The sequence below is a fragment of the Cheilinus undulatus genome, linkage group 15 (assembly GCF_018320785.1).
Source record: "Cheilinus undulatus linkage group 15, ASM1832078v1, whole genome shotgun sequence".
NCBI classification, from domain to species: Eukaryota; Metazoa; Chordata; class Actinopteri; order Labriformes; family Labridae; genus Cheilinus; species Cheilinus undulatus.
In genome coordinates, this window is record NC_054879.1 from 2516476 (window position 1) to 2540855 (window position 24380).

General features: G+C 36.8%; 2 protein-coding genes across 2 annotated transcripts; both read right to left on the reverse strand.

The window, feature by feature from the left end:
- Positions 1–1622: 1622 nt before the first annotated feature.
- LOC121522992 (histamine N-methyltransferase-like) lies at positions 1623–9543 on the reverse strand. Its single transcript, XM_041807706.1, has 8 exons — positions 9503–9543; positions 6983–7172; positions 6711–6852; positions 5547–5599; positions 4921–5028; positions 3287–3417; positions 2423–2516; positions 1623–2206 (listed from the first exon to the last, which is right to left on the reverse strand). The coding sequence occupies exons 3-8, from the start codon at positions 6842–6844 to the stop codon at positions 1857–1859; spliced, it is 870 nt and encodes a 289-aa protein (XP_041663640.1). The 5' UTR covers positions 6845–6852; positions 6983–7172; positions 9503–9543; the 3' UTR covers positions 1623–1856.
- A 3953-nt stretch (positions 9544–13496) lies between these two features.
- On the reverse strand, positions 13497–21587 carry LOC121522302 (histamine N-methyltransferase-like). The gene is made up of 7 exons (XM_041806512.1): positions 21438–21587; positions 20602–20744; positions 19206–19258; positions 18104–18211; positions 16256–16386; positions 15987–16080; positions 13497–14229 (listed from the first exon to the last, which is right to left on the reverse strand). Exons 2-7 carry the CDS (start codon positions 20736–20738, stop codon positions 13868–13870), a joined length of 885 nt encoding a protein of 294 aa, XP_041662446.1. The 5' UTR covers positions 20739–20744; positions 21438–21587; the 3' UTR covers positions 13497–13867.
- Positions 21588–24380: the final 2793 nt, after the last annotated feature.

The following is a 24380-nucleotide window of genomic DNA, read 5'->3' on the forward strand; positions in this document are numbered from 1 at the left end:
TTAGAGTTGATTGTGAATTATAAATGGAAACAGGCCTAGGACGTACGTGCGCACTCTGTTATAAATCAAAAAGTTTTTGTGCGCACGCATTTCCTGTTTCCGGCGTACGCCAGCTGTGGTGATCTTTCCTCCGCACAGTTTTATAAATGAGGCCCCTGGTCTTTATCAAGTCCAGATTTCTGTTAGCTGTCTACCAGGAGGTTTTAGAGCCCTTCATGCTTCCATGTGCTGAGAAATTTATGGAGATGCTGATTTCCTTTTCCAGCAGGATTGGCCCCTGCCCATAGTAAATACCAGAAACTGGTTTACTGACCATGGTGGTACTGTGTTTGACTGGCCAGCCAGCTGGTCTGACCTGAACCCCATAGAGCAGGGGTGTCAAACTCAATCACAGCAGGGGCCAGACTCTGGATTCAGGACTAACCTGAGGGCCTGACAGTGTCACCTTTTTAACCATAAACTGTCAACCTTGTTTCACTGGTGTTAAAATGGGGGAAAAAAAACAACTTAGCACTGATGATAAATGATTTTGATATTTAAAAAGTTTAAAAGATAAAAAGATAAGTTTAAAGGCTCACTATCTGAGAAAAGTAAATGTATTAGTTCAAAAAGGCCAAAACATGACATTGAAAATAAAAAATGTTTCTTAATGGCAAATATATTAGAGAGAGAGTCAAAATCATGAGTTTAAAAGATCAAAATATGAAATAAAATTTGTAATCATGAAATTTAAGGTCAAAATATGACTCAAAATTTTAAATTGTGAGTTTTAAAGGTCAAACTATGGGATTACTCCTTACTTTTTTCCCTTACTTTTTCAGATTTTATGACTTAACAAGGAAATCTTAAATCATCAGGATAAGTTCACATTTTTATACTTGAGGAAATCTGCAGACCTCAGACTGATGGACCAGTTAGAACAGAAATATGAGATCATCTTGCGGGCCGGATTTGGCCCCCGGGCCTTGAGTTTGACACCTGTGCCATAGAGGATCTCTGTAGAAATGTTAAGAGGAAAGATGAGAGACACCAGACTCCACAATACAGACAAGCAGAAAGCCCCTATCAGAGAAACCTGGGCTTCATAATCCCCCAGCAGTGCCACGGACTGATCGCCTCCATCCCACGCTGCATTGATGCGGTAATTTGAACAAAAGGAGCTCCATCCTTTTATGATCATTTTCTAGATGGTTAATAGTTTTGTACTGTAAATCATTTTTGGACTGATATTTTGTCACATTCTAATATTTGAGATAGTGGATTTTTGTGAGCTATAAGGTAATCAACGTTTAAACAATAAAAGTCTTGAAATATTTCACTTTATATGAGATGAATCTGGGATATTTGGAAGTTTCAGTTCATGAATTAAATGGTGGGGGAAAAAAAGAATTTTTCCATGATATTCCTACTTTTTTGCACCTGAATTTTAAAGTATAAAAATGTTTAAATAGAAGCGTGCCTTATATGTTACACTCTTCTTCAGGTCACAGTCATTAGGTTAACATCATTATTAAATCAGCTTTGTTATGAAAGGTCAACACTGATATTAACCCCCTCACATGAGAGAAAACTGGCCATGAAATCAAATGTATACTCAAGCTACACATCTGAGAGAAAAAAGGTTAGTGCCGCTCTTTTATATTTAATGATACAGACAGTCTTTAGCAATTATTTGAGTGAACAGAAAACGGTTTTAGTTGTTTTTATTAATCATTCCGTACAGAGAGTAGATGCCGAGGCTAAAAAGAGTGAAAACTGGTGTGTGCAACAAACTTACAAACACACATGCATACTATTCTAATCCAGTGATTATAAATGCAAGAAGTAAGATCAGAATCTTTCTAAAGAAGCCATACTCAAGCATGAACTAGTATGCAGCTCAGCTTGCTGTTGAAGAGCACTCTGCCATCTTTTTCAGTGCTGCATTTGTTTCTGAGAAGGTCCAACATGCCAGCTCTTATCTCAGGGGTGAAGGCCTGGTAAAAGATCTGCCCTGTCATGAAATTCAGAAGCCGTTCTCCAGTCTTGCTCTCTGGATTAAAGCACTCAGAGATGTCAAAGGAGTTGGGAATGGCATGCTCCTCATATTTCAGACCCTGGTTCTTCAGACTAGCAATTATCTCTGCTGATGAGCGGTATTCTGTGATGGCATCCACGCAGAGCTCTTTCTTGAAAGTCTTCCACAGGGTGTCCCAGCCACCATCAGCTGGTGATGATAAGATTGAAAAATACATCAATTTTGAAAGAAACACACACGATTATCATGCAACATCAACGGCGGGGGACAAGCACAAGAGTCTCACTGCCTAATAACACAGGACTGTTCTCATTGTACCCTGAGTAATTTACAATAAACAATACACAAATCATTTTTAACATGAGCCACAAATAAATAAAATGTGTAGAATGAAGTTCTTCTTACCTGCTTCAACAATGATCATAAGCCTGCCGTTGTTCTTTAGGAGGCTGTGGTAGAACTTAATAGTGTTGGAAAGGTTATCCACATAGTAGATCATCTGTCAATGAGAGAATTGTGGGAAACCTTTAAAATGACCTTTAAATTGAAGTTCAGCTTCACTGTGTGCATGGACACACAATGAAGTGTTTAAAGTCAAACCAGTTCTGTCAGGGGCGCTACTGTCAAATGACCATCACATTACCATCATTCTTAATCACGGTGGGGCAACTATTCAGCAGTTAAAAGGTGAAGCTAAGATGCTGCCAAGTGAATCCCAGCAGTAGCAGATGTACTTTGTGGCGGAGCTTTATTAGAGGTCACATACTATGCAAAATACACTTTTCAGGCTTTTCTAACAAAAATATGTGCCTGTCCACAATCCCCCAAGAATCAGAAAAATACCCCCCCCCCCTTCTCAGACTTTCCCCTCATGATGTCAAGTGGGGAGTTAGTTAGTTAGTTAGGATCAGTAGAGCCACATCCATCCACATCCAGAGGGGCGGAGTCAGACAGCTCATTAGCATTTAAAGCTGCAGGTGCAGAAACAGGTACAAAATCCAATACTGGAGTGTTTTTTTGCAGCAACAAACTTCACAGGCATGTTTTGGGGACCTCTGAGACCAATATAAACTTGTCTTAAAAGGGTAAAACGTGTGACCTTTAATCTAACTGCTTACATAGAAGGAACCACTGACATTTCACTACTTTTTTACAGCAAGCACCCTTATTTACAGAGAAAACAATTATACAAGATGCAAATCACAAAGATCTCAAATCTCTTGTCGGCGCAGAAACTAAATCTGAATACCTCTCTAAAAAAAAAGATACCTGAATCATGTGTATGAAGTCAAATTTCTTCATGTTTCCTTTTGCCTTGACTTGCTTTTCATAATCCTCACTGCCCATGACATGCCAAGCAAATGGAATCTTCTGAAGGTTGGTTGTCTTTGCTACCAAAGCTACAGGTTAAACACAAAGCAGAAATAAAATGAGAAATATTTGGAAACAGTATACTAGAATATTTTATTAAACAAAATCCAGTTTAGCACCTAGTAGTGGTCTTTAAAGTATGCATTAGTTACCTGACTAGGCTTTATGAAGCAGTGATGGCTGGATACTTGCAGAGATAGAAGTACAAGGAACTATTTACTCAAGTAAAAGCACAATTACCTTGGTTAAAATTTCCTTCAGTAGAAGTGAAAGTACTCATCTATAAATCTACCCGAGTAAAGGTTAAAAGTGATTAATTTAAAGTTTACTTTAAGTTCTGAGTAAGTAGCTGCTGAGGAGCTGTGCAGTAAAATATGATCTTGACTCACTGGTAATAACAGCATGTGAATATGGATCTCCAACCAGGTAAAAGCACACCTATATACTGAGGTCAAAGTAAAATTACTTATTTCAAAATCTACTCAAAAATTAAACCCCAAAAATCAAACCCAATTAAAGTTATTTGAGTTAATATAATTAGTTACTTTCCAGCCCTGGATACACTATAAAAAGCCAAATTAATGAATGTTGCGCATTACTTTGGAATAGTGTAATGATTTTTTGACCAGAACTACTTGTGAAGTTTGAACGGTGTCCATATATCAGAAGTTAATGGACACCAGTGGAATTTCCAGAGCCAATCAGAACCGAGTATTCACCAAGACCATGGTATAAAAGGATTTAAGTTGAGCCAACTGAAATCTATATTCTTAATGGAGAAATTCTCTGCCAACTCAGCATTTTTAGCTATGAGCATGTTATGCCAACCTAAGTGGCAACACTGAGTTTGAGTTCAGCCCCTTAACTCATAAACACAGTGAAATTTGTTTAACTGTTTTACTTTGGTCCCTCATGTTTGATTTTACAGTGTAGAATGTCAAAACAGAGAATTCCTTCATACAAAAAAAGGCCTGTGTTCAGATTTGATATGGAATGAGATATGTTTGTATTGTCACTTTTGTTTGCTAACACATAGCTTAAGCCCACCATGCTTCCTTCATGGTTGGTGGTAAATATCAAAAAAGATTGCACTGTCCAAACACCTGTGGTAACCGTGGCAACCAGTGGATTTAAAAATGGGTGTCTGTTATTTCGTCCCTTCTGTGGTACCGTAGAAACATGCAGGATGCAAAAATCCAAGATGGCGAAGTCCATATAGGGGACCCTCCCTATGTATGAATAAAAGGCTTTTACAAAGTTAATTAAAATATAAAGTTTTTAAGTATTCAGGTGTTTGGACAGTGATTAAGACAGGCCTGCTTTTAAATATTATTTTCATTTTTTACCAAGCTTTTTCTGCTACATGCTACAAGGCAAAATATTACACACTGTACCTTTAATACTTTATTTTTTAAAACCAGGGAATTCACATGGTTAGTATGCTACATATCCAAAGTTACAGAAAGTTCTTTTGCCTTACAGAGTCTGAGGTGTAAAGAAACGACCAGACCTTAGAGAAATATTGATCCTACCTTTGAAGTTTTCCACAAGTGCAGCACTGCCCTCCACAATGTCAGCAGTAATCGGGACAGCAGGGACGGTAGACTGAAGGAGAGTGAGCATCTGGACATCCACCTCCCCTGAAGGAAATCAGGAAATGTTTGGGCTCATAAATGCCATGACTCTGTTTAATCCAACTTTAACATGAACACTATTCCATTAGATCACAATATTACAAATGTGTCAGAAACATTTTAAACTGCTTTTGGGGTTGACCAGTGAAATATTTCTGTGTGGGATGTTTGTGTTCTAAGTGTGGATTGTTCTAGTCTTATTAATGATCCTAATGTTGTCCCTGTGCAGCAGTCAGTTAAATATGCATTGCCTGGTATGTCTGACTAAAGAAAGGCACAGTTGAAGCTTTGGCTCCAATTCTGATAACCCCTCTAATAGTCCTTTCACAGACCCCTTTGTCCTGAATGCATGGCTTGAAAAGAAAATACATCACCGGAAAAGAGAAATATACAGTGGTGCTTTAAAAAAAAAAACAGATCACTCACAGAACTTTTTGCATGCAAAGCACTTAATCAGCATTACTGCAAAAAAAAAAAAGACCATGACATTTATTCAACAGTTCTTAGTAGTTGTACATACATACCTCCACCACTTCCAACTCCAAGAACATCAAAGCTGCTTTTACCTGCTGCAATTCTGCATCAACACATCAGAAAGCGTGACTGTGAACAAGCCTTTTTTGAACATTCAGAGTGAATTAATTCATTGCAACATAAAAAAAACATAATATTTGTACGTGGGTTTACATATAAGGCCACTGTGGCTAAGTAGACAGAGTCTGTTGTCTCTCAGCCCGAAGGTTGGGGGTTCAACCCCCTCCTGTGCTCATGTGTTAAGGTGTCCTTGGGCAAGACACCAAATTGTACTCTCTGTTGTGGCCTATAATAATAGACCAGTGTTAATCATTAATACTATAATAAAGACTGTACTCTACAATAATAGAGTTGGTCATTAATATTATAATAAAGACATTTCCCTGTTACAATGAAGACCAGCGTTAAGCTGCAAATGTCTATTTATTATATACCCATATAAAAATACTAATAATAATATAATCAGGGATGCACGGTGGTGCAGGGGTTAGCGTTGTAGCCTCACAGCAAGAACATCCCTGGTTCGCTTCCCTTTCTGTGGCCTGGGCCTTCTGTGTGGAGTTTCCATGTTCTCCTCATGCATGCGTGGGTTCTCTCCGGGTACTCCAACTTCCTCCCACCACCAAAGACATGCTCATTAGATTAAATTGGTGACTCTAAAATTGGCCATAGGTGTGAGTGTGAACATGCCTGGTTGTCTGTCTCTACATGTTAGCCCTGCGCTTCACTGGAAACCAGTCCAGGAAGTACCCGGCCTCTTGCCAAGATGGGATAGGCTCCAGCCCCCCGCGATGGGGATAAGCAGTATAGAAAATGGATGGATGATATAATTAATCAATCTACGCTGAATAAAAGTAAAAAATGTATTTTGTCATATATTTTGCTGTTTAGTGTCACTATAAAGTATTTCAGTCAGGGTTGCAGTAAAAGTAAATTTGGCATGCAAACTTGGTCTTTCAGATGAGAGAAATATATTTTTTTGTTCCACTTGTAAAAAGAATAAGATTTAATCTCCTTAATTATCAATGTCACCAAACTGCAAACAGACATGAAGAAAGGAAGGGCATGCTTTTCTGATTTAGGTTAAGTTGTACAAATAAATAAAAGATGAAGAAAAAAGAGCTGTTCTGTACTCTTCACTTTTCCTCTCATACCTCTGAAATTCTGCTGGCAGGACGTTGTTGGCACACTTTAGAATGGCCTTGTGCTCTCCTGAATGTTCGAGGTAGAACTGAAAGCTGTGGACATAACTGCCTTCGTAGCAAGTCTGCTTTGTCTCCTCAGCCATGAGTGATCCTGCAAGCCATTGCACATGCTGGTTTAAATTTTTACAAAAGGGAACGCTTTGCATTTGCAAAAATTACAAGAACAATTTAAAAAGAGACATTATGCCAACTTCTATTGTATACTGGGAATATTCCATTACCTTAAATGTGTGGTGAACAGGGACAGAGAGCTGATTGTTCTTCCTCTCTTCAGCTGCAGAGAAAACCTCTCCTCCCACAGGCTGGACAGTCCCCCTCAGATGAACTCCGTTATGCAACTCTTGAATGGACTTTGATGGGACCAGAGGAAACTGCAGCTGTGCTGTAGAATTCCACTCCATGCATGTATATCTAATAGGTGATTGGTTAATTTTCAAAGGGGGATAGACCAATGGGAGTGTCTATCTGAAACCTTACCCCCTCTATTTAGAACTACCCTTAAACAAGCAAGACTAAAAGAGACCAAAAAAAGGTCTGATCAATGATTGGCAGAAAAACCTGGCAGGGCTTTCTACAGAGACATGAAGACGGCATCCAACAGAAAAGTAATTAGCCAGCCAGTGGGTCCAGGGTTAAACCCCACTGCAATAAAAAAGCCCACATTTGGTGTTAACTGGGGGTTCAAATGCCAATATTCTCTCATGTAAAGAGCTTGTGTTGAATTTGGCAACACCATCAGACAAAGGGATAAATATTATGTTCTGTTGATTTTTTCCTGAAAAATAGTGTTTTCTGACAAAGAAAAAAATCTCAAGCTACTTTTATTTAGCTGCAAAACCTCTGTAATCATCAACATTTATCCCAAAAATATTACAAAAAAGTATTTGAAAGTGTGCTGTAGACACCCTTGGCCAGCAAGCCTGGCATTAGAAAATAACTGCCCAGAATAATTTTTGTTTTTTGTTGGGTATCAGTATCCATCTGTTACATAACCAGCTAAAAACATAATAAAGGAGCTTAGACTAAAGCATATGTGTCTGTAAATGAAAGATAACATGACAGAGGTTGTCCATTTTAGCCCACTCACAGTCTGCCTGTAATTCATAAATAAGCCAGCCTCATTCTAGACTCATTCAGACGTTCTGTAGCTTAGAATAAAGTTTTTTACAATGTCAGCCAAATCTAACCTTCACTCATTCATTTAGACCATATTAGTGTGTGACTTATAAGGACATAGAAGCTGTTTTATGTACTTTGTGATATAAATCAGAATGCAGCATTCAATTTATGTTACTATAACAATCTTGTAAGATTGAAAATAAAATACTTGTATACTATGTATATGGTCCACTCTACAGAATTAGTGCAAATTCAGTTGGAATTTGATTAAAATGTCTGCTATTTATGCTAGTTCACACATTTTTTTTTACCATATATCTGCTGCACTATATCTAAGGGACACATATTTAATAAAGATACACTCAGTGTTCATTTTCTATTGTCAAACTATCTCTCAATTACTTTTTCTAAATTTGTCACTACTGCAACACAGACCTCTATTCAGATTAAGATTTTACCTCTGCAAGTTTTACTTCAAGGATGCTTCTAGTTTAAATAGCTGAGTCTAATCATCAGGCTTCATGGATTCATACAGTTGGATATGATCAGCATAACACTGAAAATCTACGACATGGCTCCTCATAATGTCACCTAGATGAAGAACATGAAGAGTGAGAAGAATCAGTCCAAGCACAGAACCGTGAGGAACACCAGAGCTAACTTTGGAGTGAGGAGAAGACGGATCATTGACATGTACAAACTGGGATCGATCTGAGAGACTGGATTTAAACCAGCTTAGTGCTACTCCTGTAATTCAGTCATTGCTCAAGTCTCAGGATCAGGATCTAACAGGATCTAATGGTCAATAGTATAAAAAGCAGCACTAACATCTAATAAAACTAGGACAGAGAGAAGAGCTCTGTCAGAAGCTAACTGTAGATCATTAGTCACTTTAACTAATCCAGTTTCAGTGCTATGGTGGGCTCTAATCCTGATTGTAACTCTTCAAATTGACTTTTATTTTGAAGAAAGTCACTCATCACTTCCTGTGTTTTCACAAACCTCCTGTGATCTTGTTGTCTTTTCCTCCATCATGCCCTGACCCTTCTCTCTGATAATTCAGCTTTCCTTCTCCTCATTTTTGAAATCTCTCTTTCCTTTTTGAAACATTCTCAGTATTTCACAGGGTCATTCCTCAGTCGTTCCCTGTACTCCCTCGATCGCTCTGCCCCACTTTCTCTTTTCTTTCAAGGAGTTTTATGTTTATCTCTCTCTAGGAAAATAAACGATAAAATAACAATACGAATAATCTATATGTTTGAAAAATGCAATTCTTTGGTCTAAAAATAACTGGCATTAATTCATTTTATCATTATCGAAACTATCAAACAGCCATAACTTTACCATAAGTTACAGTAGTGACGGTTTCAGTAGTGACAATTTTAGCTAACTGGTAACAAAACTCAGCAATGCTAGGCTAAACATGGCTATCTGTCACAGATTTGAAAAGATGTTCATAAGTAAAAACGGTGCATCTTTCAATTAAAGCAAAAACATTTATTTAGTAGCAGAAATTATGTGTCCAGTAGTGACATTCTTAAAAAATATTTATTTAAATATATATATATATTTAAATATATATTTTTCAATCTTTGAGACAACGGTATTACTTCTGTACTCACCATGTGGCCTTTAGAAAGAGGAAGTCTGTCTTTATTGTTGGTCAAATTTTGGTGTTTGTAGCTGAAAACAGCGCCCCCTATGGGCCCTAACTCTTCTTGTTTTGGTAGTGACACGAAAACATGTGACAATGTTTTTGACGTGTATTTCTTGAATTCAAAACAAAACCACAAAATCATTTGGAATATTTCAACTTCCCTTCAAAATAAATCAAATATAAATTTTTGTATAATATATGGGTATATGTGAATAAACCCATTTTAAAAAATAAAAATCATTTTAATATTTTCATTCATTGAAATTTAGGCATTGGAGTTTAGGACAGCCACTTCCCAATACAAACACAATTTCTATATTTAATTTAATGCTGTTGCATTGAACAGATCATGGCCTTAATAAATATCAAGGCTGTGAATATCAGATTTTTAAATGTGTTTTTAGTATGAGACTGCAATTTGCATCAGTTTGCATGCATGTAAACTTTTGTATAAATACATAGTTCAGTGGATCAGGCTCAGTCAGTCTTTCCTTGTATAGCACCAGTTCACATTATTGTTAAGGAGCCAATAATAATTCACCATGACCTCTGTGTTCAGTTTCAGTGGAAAGAGGAACCTTCCCTTTAACGGGCAGAAACGTCAAGCAGAAACAAGCTCATGCTGAACATCCGTCTGCCAGAGCTGCTCTGAGGCTGTACAGGGACAAGGAAGATGTGGAAAAGAGAAAAGAGGAAAATGCACAAGGAGGAAGAAAGAGGGGAGGAAAAAAGAGCCAGAAAAAAAGTTTCATGATCCCTAACTTTTGACTCATTTGATTCCTGAGTTTCTTCGGTCTTTTAGGGTTTCTGTGTTAATTCTCTGTGCTTTTCACATTTGCCTACTGTTTGATTTTGTAGTTTAGTTAATTGTGTTCTTATCCTGTTAGTTCTAGTGTTTTCTGCTGTTTCAGACTCCTGTTTCCTTGTAGTATTTCCTAAGTTTTGGTTTCTTGGCACTTAGTGCTGAGTTTGTTTTCCTCGTAGTCCTTCTCTCGAGTTTCCTGTTTTATTTTGTAATCTGTGTCCCCTGTGTTTCATGTGTAGTTTAACTTCCTGCTGTGTTCCCTCCACTGTGATTGTGCCATCAGTCTCACCTATGCTTGAATGTCTGAGTCTCACCCGGTCCAATTATCCCTGTGTGTATTTAGTCTCTGTGCTCCCACTCCTCTGTCACATCTTCATCTCTTGCTCATTGTCAATTTCTCTACGGTTTTCCCCCTTCTGATGGACTTTATTTTTAATAAAGTTTTGTTTTTGTGGATTTACCCTTGGTGAGTTTTGATTGTTAAGTAAATTCTTTAGATTTTTTTTAAATTCATTTCCTGCTTTTTGATTTGCATTTCTGACAAGTGTGACTGCATACAGCGTTTTAAAATGATGTCATATTATGTCCAATGATAGGGGTGTAAATGGTATCTAATTTAACTCATTAAGTGCCAGCCCTTTTATATAATGGAGAGTGCCTTGTTCCAGTGTTTTTGGCCATTTTGAGTGATCTTTCAAGACCCACAGAATATTGTGTACTATGACTCTGAAAACACCAAATAGCTCAAATGAAAGAAGAAACTCTCTATCATTATGGAAAAAAACGTTTGTTTGCACCTTGTTCCGTTCTTGATTTATCTGAAGTTGAACAGAGGCTACTTTCACCAAAAAGACCACTTTTTTTCTAGAAAGCTGAGAAAAATGTATTTCTGTGAAAGAGAGTCTGTCAAGCAAAACAGTGATTTGAATGTTGTAATTTTTGCCCCCAATGACATAAAAGACATCTGAAAATTGTATTACAAATGTTATGCACAGGGGAGACCTTGCGGCATTCTTTAGCCTCTTGGCCGGCCGAGGCACGTCAATGAAAGCACCGATCCCTGGATTCGCTGTCGTTAAGCTCAGTGTCGGTTTCAGTGAGTAAGCGATATCTCAGGTAAAAGTTTAAAGTTCTTCAAGCATCTATTTTAGAACTTTTAGCTTAGATTACCTTCGTAACAATCGCTCTGCTCTTTGACCCCAGGGTCTCCACCTCTGATGTCTGATCTACCGTCACTTCCATCTGTAGTGTTCAAACTACGTATCCCAGAAGCCCCAAAACTACTCACAGGGAGCGTGAGAGTGCCCTCTTGTGCCAGCTGCAGAAAAACACTGACACACGTCAATGGCACTCAAGCGTTGGTTCTTAAATGACGTATATATACATCAATGACACTCAAGCGTTGGTTTTTAAATGAGGTATATATACGTCAATGGCACCCAATGAGTTAAAAAAAAAAATCCTTTATGTATGTATTATGTAAGTATTTAACTCAAACTTATACAAGTAATGTTTTATGTATATAGTTTTTGGTACAGTAGCTTACAAAGCCCCAGAGGATAAAGCTTTGTAAGAAAGGCTTTCTTTTTCAAACAGGCATATAAAACTTCATTTCAAAGAATCATGCTATTTAGTTTTTAACAGATGACAGATACTGTCTCGACCAATTTATGAACTGCAGCCTTAAGAACATTAATTGCATTATGACCATCATACACATTCACTAAAACCTCCATTTAGTTGGGGCTGATGTTATGTTTCAGCTTTTGTAAGAGTTTTAGTGTGAATATTCGAGAGGCATCTGGCTGCAGCCCTCGGGCAAACCTCTACGCTGGGACGTTCGATTGGAGACCTCTACGCTGGGGCGAAACCTCTCTGCTGGAGCGTGACGTATACTACCCACGATGAAATTTCAGCTCTATCCGCTTGCCGACAGGCTGACCCTAAATCTAACCAGTCGGGTTTTAATGCCTAAATCTAACCAGTCGGAATTTAATACCTAAACTTAACCAGTCAGATTTAAATGCCTAAACCAAACCAGTTGGGGTTTAATAGCGTAGACCCATATGCTGGGGCGAAGCCCCAGCGTACGATGCTATGCTAATGTGTCATAAGCACAGCGGTGTAGTCATGCTAACAACAGCTAGGTCATGCTAACAACAGCTAACACGCTGCACACCCAAGCGTAGGCTGCAGCCAGACCCTCTTGGAATATTCTGGCCAAGGTCACACTCAAGGTCATGATAGAGGAAGACATGGGCAAAAGCTTGTATCTGGTCATGCTTATCGGACTAAGGAGTTTATTAAAATATAATGTCTAAAAGGTAGTGACATCATGCATAATGAGTATATCAATAATTTATGGGCTCAATTGTTAAATTTAGAGTTCAGGCAGTGAAAAAATGGATGGCCATTTTTGTAAGCTTTTATAATTAATACTTTTCTTTTTCAGGACAGAAAAAGAAGCTTGTAATAGTTAGTACATTAACTGTGCATTAGGTGTTTTCTGGCTTTGATTTATTTTGTGTAAATGTGTCAGTCTTGCAGGTTTTTTCCTCTATTTCTTGACTTATTTTTTTTGAACCCCCACTTTGCCCAGTCCTTTCTTTCAGTTCCTAAAATTGCCCTCCAGATGGTGCCAGTACTTTATAAATCATTGGCATCTACTTTGCTGATGGAGTGAGATCAGTAAGGTGGGTTTTTATGTTTTAAACTGTGTAGACTTATCATAGTAAAGATGATGTATTCATTCACAGTATTTATCAGGTTAGTAATGTGTACCGTTCAGTATTCAAGCCACACAAGATCCCCCAGTTTGCTAAAATGAGACAAAAATCTGTTCTTAGATGATCTGTGATGCCGGGTTGTCTGGGATAATTGTGTAATGTTCCGCCAACATATTTTCAAACTTCGTTAGTCATTATCTTTGGCTGAAAATGGATAGACAGCACGTCTAAAATTTATATTGTTTAATATTTCTATTTAATCAAAGGCTTTATTAAAACTAATCCTGAATTAAATGTCAACTTTTCTCAAAGCTTTAAATGTATTCTGCAACCATTACATAACCTAACATCTAAAGCAAAGGTACGATATCGACACTCCTACATGGATGTTTATCTTAATTTAATAAAGCAGCTCTATTAAAAAAATACACATGTTCAACACTTTATTTCTATATTTACAATATAATTCAGCAGTGAAATGGGTTTGATGGCACATCTGATGTAAAATGGTGGTTGAAACATTGATCCTGAAGTTTTATATGGAAATGTGTGTGCCTGATTGCAGCTGAACACAATGTGATTAGAAAAATAATCATCATGTCAAAACATAAAGATGTGTGGTATTTATTTCTACAGAGTTAATAAATCAAAAAACATCCCAAAAAGCCAAAGGCTTGTTAAATATGATCAGAAAGTTAGAGTATCATTATAGAGTCTGTTAGACTGATGCTGTTTAAATTAGATCAACAGTGATTTTACTGATCCTCTGCAAGCTTCCCACTGACTGTCAATAACCAGTTTAAGAGGGCTGGTTTATGACTATCACCTCCAGGTTGTTGTTAAAGATAACTCTGCCACTGGACTCTATACTACAATCTGGATGACGAAGTAACTCCAAGACACCAGATTTCAGCTTAGGAGAAGCTGTCTTACTGAAATCCAGCACCTCAGTCAGGAAATCGAGCAGCAGCTCTCCTTTCTCATCCCCCTCAGAGAAACACTCGGTAATATCCATCTGAGATGGAAGTATGTAGTTCTGGTAGCTCACGCCACTAGAGTCAAGGAAGCTTTTGATGTCTTTAGTGGTCACACACTGGCTTATTTCTGTGTTACAGAGCTCGCTCCTGTAAGTCTGCCAAAGTCTACCCCAACCGCTCTCACCTGTAACCGATGAAATGACAAACAAGAGTCAACAACTATGATAACAGTTCTACATAATAATTAAACAGATTTTTGTTTTAATTAAACCGCATTTTAAAGATATGCAAATCTTAAAAACCACAACCAGTATAATGAAACATCACAGGAATGTACCTGGGCTTCAAAGAGTTATATTAATACTGAGGAATAGAAAAATAACTTCCAGGGAACGTGGATGGTTCACCAAAAAGTTAAGGTCAAAAGTTATGGTCTTTTGACTTACATTAAAAGCTAAATTTGCCATCCATCCATCAGCTATATAGCTTAATCTGCAGGGATTGTAAACAGCTCATTTAAGCTGACAGACAGTGTAAAGCAGGGTGGGAAATTAACACCCACCACCAGCCAAATACAGGTATTTTGAGCAGTGTCAGGTGAATTTGCACAACCTACTGACCTCTGGGGCAGGATACTTGCCAAGCTAGTAAATGTACCCCCTTTTTTCTGCTTGTCCCTACTGATTTTATGAGTAAAGTCAAGCAGACTTACACGCTTACTGACCAATAATCCCCAACCTGTCCCTGTGTCAGAGCTAATGTTTGACTTAGTATCATAGCAGAGCAGTTCTCCACTGGAACAGTTGTATCTGCTTAAGGTGTGTTTGAATCATTGTCTTGCCTGTCACAAGTCCAGAGAAGTTTAGCAAAGCCTGAATTTTGGCAAGAGAGTGCAGTAACCATGCACAAAATATAAAATACTTACTGACAATAATGCAGGGAAATGCCTATGAATTTACATTGCCCTTGTAGAAGGCACAGTAAACATTTGCATGGCTGAATACAGGACAAATTAACTGAAAAAGGTTTAAAATGAGCAACAGTCTAGATCCTTTCTGCACCAACTCTGTTATTAAAAAGCCTTATAACATAAATACTATAAGGCTTAATTATCATATTTTATTTTATTAAATGCTGCTTGTTAAAGATAGAATAGCTGGTAAAAAATCTGGGTAGATTTTTGAATCCATGAGCCACAGTGGCAGGTACACCTTATAAGTCACCACCAGGGATTGTACCTTTGCACTTAGTTTGTAACTTTATTTACTTTTGTGTTCCAGTGTTACTTCTGTCTCTCTGCATTACATAAGGCTTCTATGATAAATAATTTCTGCTCATTTGTACTAATGCCTCACACTTTGCAAGTGCTGCATGGAAATGATGGTAATTAATGCACATGCAGACCTCAAAGTGTGAAATGTTTTATTACCTTTGTCAGACCTTTGATTCATTTCAGCACTAGTCTTTTTCTGAGTATGCTAAATTGAGAGCATTGTAAAATTGAATTTCCCTTTGAGGAGTTAATAAACTGTCCTCTTTTCACACTAAAAACTGGAGTCAAATTCCTTGCATTAGCACACAAACCTTTCAAATAAAGCTGATTCTATGCTTCCTCTCAGACAGACTGACTAGCATTCTGCCAACTTTGACTCATGGATCTCCAAATGAAAGCAAAGCATCACTGTGTATGTATATATATATATATATATATATACATACACACACACACATATATATATACACATTCAAAAAGGTCAGCTATATTTATTTCATAACAAATACCAAAACAATGGATTCCATAGGGACTTTATTCTTTTAACTCCATGAACACTGATGCATGAACTCAAAATGAGTTTCACCTGGTATTTGTGAATTCACTAATTCAGAGAGAAGGCAAAGATTAAAAGTCTTGATAAGTTAAAAGAATATCCATCCACTTACCTGACACTAAAATGATTAGAAGCTTCCCATTCTTGTTGAGTAGACTCTGGAAGAAGCTGACAGTAGCTTCAGGATCCTTTACATAGTACAGCATCTGTCAATTTACCAAAGATAATGAGCAAGTTACTGAATATAGAGCACAAAATTATTACGCAGAGCCAGACATTTATTCTACAGGGATTTACTGCCATGAAGCACTGCTTGATGGGTATGACCTAGATGTGTCAGAAAACACTGTGGACCAGAAGTCCTACGTCTGCAGCACAAACCTGTATCATGTGAATGAAATCTGCCTTCTTAGTCATCGTCTTCGCCTTCCAGTGCTGCTCGAACTCGGAGGAAGTCATCTTGTTCCAGGTGAAGTTAATGTAATCCAGACCTGGTTTCTGTGACACCAAGACTGCAGCAGGGCAAAGTGTGCAAAAAATTAAATAAATTCAAGAAAAAAACATGAACTTTAAAATTTATGAGCGTTCTTGTTACTCCGCTGGGATTCTTAAATCATCTGATTATGACATTTTCTATTGTACAACAAATTAATTGTAAAGATAACATTAATGGTGAATTTTTTATTATTATTACCATAACACATCATACCACTGGGTCAAGATGGCCCCTGACTACCTCATGGCAATGACACGATAAGTCATGGGAATGAGATTGTACAGGTACATCTCAAAAATAAGACCCAACAATGCAGATGACCTGAAGACCGCTATCAAAGCAACCTGGGCTTCCATTACACCTGAGCAGTGCCACAGACTGATCGCCTCCATGCCACGCCTCATTGATGCAGTAATTCATGCAAAAGGAGGTCCAACTAAGTATTGAGTGCATAGAAATGAACATACTTTTCAGAAGTCTTACATTTCTGTTTAAAATATCCTTTTTTTATTGATCTTATGTAATATCCTAATTTTCTGAGTCATTGAATTTTGGGTTTTTCTTAGCTGTAAGCCATAATCGTCAACATTTCAAGAAATAAAGGCTTGAAATATTTCACTCTATATGTAATGAGTCTATGTAATATATGGGTTTCACTTTCTGAAATGAGTGACCAAAAACATTGAACTTTTTCATGATATTCTAATTTTTTGAGATATACCTATAAATTGTGCCCACAAGATTAATGATTATAAATCAGCTTCTATTGTTAATCATATTCATGGTCTGATTGAAGCGCCATCATTTACTGGAAGGATTGTCATTGTAAGCTTCTTTTTATTGCAAACATTGACAATTTTGCTCATATTTCATTTTATTTTTACATTTGAATGAATTTCAGTATTATACTCAGGTCACTTGTTGCCAGAAATGAATTGATACTGGGCAGGAGGTTATCAGGCTGACTCCAGTGCAAACAGTAGCCAACCTTTGGAAGTTATTTTATCATGCACCAAATAAAAGGACCTGTCAAAGTTGAAGGACAACTAAATGGTTATAAGGGGAGTTCTAAAAAATGCTAAATCAGACCTTTTTGAGCTTAAGCCAAGCTGACAATCTGCACTGATGTGAAGTGCAAACTTCCCCTCAAACTGAGGCCAAAATACTTGGATTTGCGTGAAAAAGGAAGAGGTTCACTTGATTCTGTCTGCTCTGGACTTTTGAGGAAGAGAAATGTGCATCATGTGATAAATATAAGTTTATTGAAAAGTTACTGCAGGTGCTGATTTAAAAGAAATACAAAAAAGGAGATATTGGGCACAAGTCTTATACCATGAATCTGGGTTAAGGTTCAGGTGATACTTTCATTCATTCACTGCATATTGAACCGTAATTCTCCAAAATCGGCAAGTGTGCACAATCTGCAACTAGAATTATCTGATTCCTGTGATTTATTATGTCATTGCCACAAGATAATTACATATTTCCTACAATTTATTATCTCGAGGCCATGTCACACCCCTCCCCAAATGTCACCAAAGGAAATCTATAGATAAGAGTCAAAGAGGGACATTAAACCTGCTGGGATTAAGTACTGTAAAACCCTCAAAACTTTACATTTCTAATGTCATCTTTTCATTTTAAAAAGCTGAGTGTTTCCCAAATTGAAGGCTTAATGTCATAAAACATTAAAATGTAAATAAAAAAGACAGTTATACATATAAAGGCTGTACCTTTGTAGTTATGTAGCTGCTGACTGCTAGGCTCCACGACCTCATTATCCACAGTCACCCCTGGGTGCTTCAGATGGAGTACGGAGAGCATCTCAAGGTCAATCTCACCTACAGCACCAATATAACTCTTATTTTGAAAATCACAGACAAAGCCCACACTATTAAAACCGACACTTTCATTAGTAAACCATGATATTTATCACAATTATAGCTGGAGAAAATCTTGACCAATTCCTCTTCAGAGGTAATTTACTAAAAAAACGGTACTACACTGTCTTAGATTTGCAAATCTGCCTAAGACTTTTAGGTTCTTTTGGAGAACAAACTTGTGGAAATACTCTTCTTATAGCACTCCTTGTTAGTTCTTCACTGAATTAGAATATAATGAAGTAATGATCTGAGACAATGCTCATGACTCACTGGGAGGTTTACAATATCTTTAGCCACAGGTTGGTGATGATGGCTCGTTCTTTTTGAAGCTTACAATACAATAAAATAACATTTTTTATCCCCAAAGGGAAATTCAGTTGTCTGGAGTCTCATCTGTTTATGGTAGTTTCCATGCATAAATGAAGGACTTGTGTTTAGTTCTGGATCGTTCTGGTGGATCAAATACTAGCTTGCTTGGGATTTCACTGTCATTTCAGTGTATTTTACAGTCCACCAGAGCATCCAAAATATTGCTCCATTATGATACACTCATGACAGCTCAGGTGAATTTAAATGTTTGGATTTGACAGAGGAAAGGTCTATACCACTCATGGGAAAAGAGCAAATTCTCCCTGAAAGAAATTAACCTTGCAGTGTCATGTTTCAGGAAACAAAGTGCATTAAAACCACAGTCTGGTGAGGTCACTTTGTCTGGTACTTAAGTTAAAGATTAATCTGACAGCTGAACAGATGTATAAAAACTCCTGGCAGTGATAAGAAGGGTAAAGGTTTTACTGCAGCCATAAATGACTGCACATTAATACCAACAGTTAAAGCCTGCTTCAGAAAGGTCTAACCTTCACTGTCCAGAGCAGAGGAGCAATTAATTGTCACACAGCACATGAACAAGTGCAGTTCTGCAGCGAAAGTGTTCCACAGTGTGTGTTCTTACCAGCTCCACTTCCAACTCCAATGACATTTATTTGGGACTTTCCATCTCCAATGCTGAAGTAAGAGCAGAAAAACACTTTGAGTCCTCAGAACAGTCAAGCTGAGAAATTCACAGAATCCAAACTGCCAAATATGGGTCACATTTTGGCGCTTTTAACTGTCAGTTCTGCCATTGGGGTAGGTAAGACCTTCTGATCTAGTGTTTCTTACACTGAGACTTTGAATGTTGCTAGGGTATTTTCTGTCGATCATCTTCAGAATTTTAATAATGCTATTGCACTTTTTTATTCGGCTCGTGAGTCACGTCTCTCCAGATTTCTCTGTGATGCACTTTTAAGACAGTCAGTGAAAACTCGTGGAAAACTGGAGAAAGTTGGATTTAATTCTCAGTATGGCGGTGGCCTCATACAGCTCCAGCTTTCTAGACATTAAAAAGAGACGTTTAAAAAGGCACCTCTACTTATTTCACACACCTAGATGCTCATTACAGGCATAAGTGAGGAGTCAATTATTTGGTTTTGACGATTCCCAGTAACATACAATATTTTCATGCCTTTAATTATGACATTTAATTTTGTGATCCAGTTTAGTCTCAACATGAGTCTCACACACGAGCCTCCTTTCAACAGTGGTTACTCTCTCCCTGTCTTCTGTCTTTGTTTCATACAATAAAATCCCAGGGCGTTATTAAAAATGTAGACCATTCAGTCAGTTTGGCTTATCCAGAAAGAATATATTTGCTATTGTCGCACGTCAACTGTAGGCTGTTTTTTACAATAAATGCCACTATACTATGAAACACTATATATGCACACTACAACAAAATTATTAACAAAAAAACTGCTGCAATAAAGACAAATGTAGACAACAAAGATCAAAATCTCAAAGTTTGGAAGGCTATCATTAGAAATTAATGATCACAATGGTTTGTGGGGCTCTCGTTCAGTCATCCTGTGCACACAGTCTAACCTTTGTCTTTCTCTCTAGTTTTGGCTCCCTTTGCCATATCAAAAGCCATGACTATGCAGGCAGCTCGCTTGTAGATGAAAAATGGGTTTAGTAAAATGTCAGTGGGGGATTTGGATGTTTAAATTCACTTCTGGAATCAGAATCGTCATAAAAGTGGGTTGATGCTGTTGAGCTCTACAACCCTCATTAATAAGAGTGGTAGCTCTGTTGCTTTTTCATTTATTATGTTTTTTATTAGTCTAAAAATTTCCCAGACTTTTATTCAGTAATGTTGAGCAACTCCACTTGACTAAACTATTATTTAAAAGCCGTAAACTTCTCTCTCTCTAGCCACCTGTAATCTGTATTATTTTACATCCTTAATGGTTATAATAGGGGCGTACAGTAGGTTTACTGGTGTGTGTGTGTGTACCCGTGTGTGAAAGTACCTGGCCAGTATATCTGGTAGTATATTTTGAATAAAATCCCGCATACACTGATGCTCAGATGAGCGCTCCAGGAAAAGCTGGAAGGATTTCTGGTACCTGCTATCATCATGAACAAGACTCTTCAGTGAAGATGCCATGGCAATCTGTGCAAAACAAACGAGCACATATTTGCTCTCAAAGTAAACAAAAACACGACAAACACTTCTGCTTGATGGTGAACAATGATCATCTTCAAGCTAAAAGGTGTAGGTGCTGTTACACCTGTTTCTGAATCTTGTAGCCTATATGATTCTGAAAACAAACTTAGCATTGGTCACCAGTATTTCCTGGTATGTTTAAGATTTTACATACTACTTTTGTTTTCTTGTTCCAGGCTAAGCCTTCATTATCTAACAGTCTATTTAGCCATCTCTTTCTTTTAATACTGGCTAACTCCTTTTAAACATCTAAAGTCTACCGGATACATGTGGTTGTCTTTAGTCCATCCCCCCTCAGCCTGTTGCTCTAAAGCGAAGCATGACACCGGAAATCTTACAGCTACAATGAGAAGCTGTTCACTGCTAATGTTCTATAAGTGAAGAAAGCAGAGACACGGAAAGACATGTGGCTCCTGCAGCAGCGTGTCTGCATAATCGTGACCAAGCTGCCCCAATGATTTTCAGAAACGTCTCGAAAGAAGAGCTAACGAAGATAGCGGCATACATGTTTAAATCAAGCCTGCAGCCTTCATATCCGGCTGGTCGCAGACGCTTTGTGCAAACAAGTTTCTCCTCATCCTACATGTTAACTAGAGCGTTTACAGCGTGGACAGAGACGGACACGACATTTTCACTTACATGCGTTAGGCTACGGATGTGCTCGGAACGACATGCAGACGCTGACAACCCCCTCCCTCGGCGGTGCTCGGAGCTTCCTTCTCAGGAGGGCAAAATCCAATGATGACACACCACGTAGGCCTCCAAAAACCCTAGATTAACTCCCCACACTCTGTACCTCTACGGTTAAAGATGTGCAGCTCCAGCATCGTGCTGTTCGGTAGCTTTGAACTATTTCTGAGAGAGAGGTAATAAAAGATTTCACCAACTGGCGATTTGTTTTTTTAATGCTTTGATTATTTTAGTTTGCCATGGGCTGTTGCGTCAGCAAAAACCCCATAACACTGAAATATCCAGGTAAATGGAGGTAAACTGAAATGAAGCTTTAGACAGGCTGAAGCCAGTGAAAAACTCATAGCTCTTAAAATATTACTGCAGATCACTACGACTGATGAAGTACTCTTGGTCAACATTAACAGCAGTGTAAAGCAGTGTTCCTAAAGGTGCCATAGTCTCTATATTAGTATTATTGTTATTAATTTATTATTTAACCCTCTGGTACTCAACTTAGTTGATGTGTTTTTTTTTTAAACTTTGTCCTCTTTCGCAATGAATATTATCATGTATTGTATTTTTTGTTCATTTTTGCACAATTTTCAAAATTCTGTCCCAGCCACAACAATCAGCCCAACATAAATAAGGTAAACCTTTATTATAGCGTTAATATCCCTGGTGTGCAAAAAATGCGCATTTTATAATGATTATTGTTATTATTATTATTATTATTATCATCATCATTATCATTATTGTTATTGTTATTATTATAATTATCATCATCATCATTATCAATATTGTTATAATTATTATTATTATTATTATCATCATCATAATCATCATTATCATTATTATTATTATTATTATCATCATCATCATCATCATCATCATTATTATTATTATCATCATCATTTTCATTATTGTTATTATTATTATCATCATCATTATTATTATTGTTATTATTATTATTATTATTATTATCATCATTATTATTATTTTCATCATCATCATCATTATTATTATTATTATTATTATTATTATTATTATTATTATTATCTTCATCATCATTATTATTATTGTTATTATCATCATCATTATTATTGTTGTTATCATCATCATCATTATTAATATTATTATTATTTTCATCATCATCATCATCATCATTTTTATTATCATTATTATCATCATCATCATTATTATTATTATAATTATCTTCATCATCATTATAATTGTTGTTATCATCATCATCATCATTATTGTCATAATTATTATTATTTTCATCATCATCATCATCATCATCATCATTATTATTATCATCATCATCATCATCATTATTGTTGTCATCATCGTCATCATCATCATCATCATTATTGTTGTTATCATCATCATCATCATCATTATTGTTATTTTTATTGTTATTATTATTATTATCATCATCATCATCATTGTTATTATTATTATTATAATTATTATTATTATTATTGTTATTATTATTATTATTACTGTACCATACATTTTCTGTTTTAAATCAAAGATGTCTAGTTATATTTTTATTACAGGCTATTGCAGTATATTGCAAAATGGAGCACACTGGTACATTAGCTTTTATCATTCAGAAGCTTATGTTTTTTCTCCACATGTTTAACATGTAAATATTTTAAAGGCTTGTGAATATGTATAAAGTATAATATCTGGTGAGTTGCTCATTTGATGACCAAGTAGACAGTTTACTAAAAACTTGCTGACTTCACCTCACATATGTCATATAGAATTATAGCAATGCTAGAAAGCAGGAAAATAGAAATGCACATTCAAAACCAAAACAAACTTTTAAATTAGAATCTCTATTTCAGTGTTCATTGTTCAGAAATTAATGTGCATGTAGGCCAAAGGACAGGACTAAACAAGAAAGTACTAAAAGCATTTAGAAGCTTACAAGGTATGTGGATTTATTGTTGTCTTCCCTTTTTGATCTTGTACACATTCTTGTTGAGGTCTGTTAAGAGCTGGCTCTAGGGGGACGTCTTTTTGAGTCTTTGTCAAGGCACCACAGTGCCTACCAATAGTAGCAGGGAGAAAAGATGATGATCAGGGAGAATTATATGATCTTTCTGGCTTTGCAGAGGCAGGGTTTCCTAGTGAAGACAGGAGGAGCCGTACATTCTCTTCAGAGCTTTTCAACCTGCTGCTGAAACGGCAGTAACACAACATACTAGTGCACAAAATAATTACATGGTAGAATTACTATAGAACACACATGTAAAACTCAAGGCCTGAGGGCCAAGTCCGGCCTGTGGTACAGGTGTATCCGGCCCACAAGTTCATAGATCTTTCTATTATAACTGGTCTACCAGTATGAGGTCAGCAGATTTCCTCCAGTAAACATGTAAACTGAACCTTGATGATTTAAAATATCCTTGTTAAATTATGAAAATCTGGAAAAGTAAAGAGTAAAAGAAGTTACATAAAAAGTCAGGAAAGTGGGACAGAAATTAATGTTGTCATTTCATATTTTCAAAATTCTGACTTAAACTTATGATTTTGACTTTTTTCATGTTCTGACCTTCAAGATTCACAATTCAAAAATTCTAAGTCATATTTTCACCTTTTAAACTTGAGATTTTGACTTTCTATCTCATTTATTTGCCTTTTTTAAAAACATTATTTTGCCTTTAAACTTCATGTGTTGGCCTTTTGAACTGATAAATTTGACTTTATCTCAGACTTTGAACCCTAAACATATCATTTTTATTTTTTTCATCTCAAAATGATTTATTATCAGTATTATATTTTTTTTTTTTCCAATTTACTGATGGTGAAAAGGAGGTTGAAAGCTTATGTTTAAATGTTGACCTTGTTAGGCTCTTAGGTAAGGCCTCAATTCAGAATCCACGTTTGACTTTCATTAAT

Excerpts from the sequence above, each read along its gene's own strand:
- LOC121522992 (XM_041807706.1), bottom strand. The coding sequence starts at position 6,844 with ATGGCTGAGGAGACAAAGCAGACTTGCTACGAAGGCAGTTATGTCCAC. Across the intron at positions 5,029-5,546 it reads TGGAGTTGGAAGTGGTGGAG|GGGAGGTGGATGTCCAGATG; the intron begins GTATGTATGTAC and ends GATTTCCTTCAG. Across the intron at positions 2,207-2,422 it reads TATGATCATTGTTGAAGCAG|CTGATGGTGGCTGGGACACC; the intron begins GTAAGAAGAACT and ends TATCATCACCAG.
- LOC121522302 (XM_041806512.1), bottom strand. The coding sequence starts at position 20,738 with ATGGCATCTTCACTGAAGAGTCTTGTTCATGATGATAGCAGGTACCAG. Across the intron at positions 16,387-18,103 it reads GCAGCTACATAACTACAAAG|TCTTGGTGTCACAGAAACCA; the intron begins GTACAGCCTTTA and ends GCCCTGCTGCAG. Across the intron at positions 16,081-16,255 it reads ATTTCATTCACATGATACAG|ATGCTGTACTATGTAAAGGA; the intron begins GTTTGTGCTGCA and ends GTAAATTGACAG.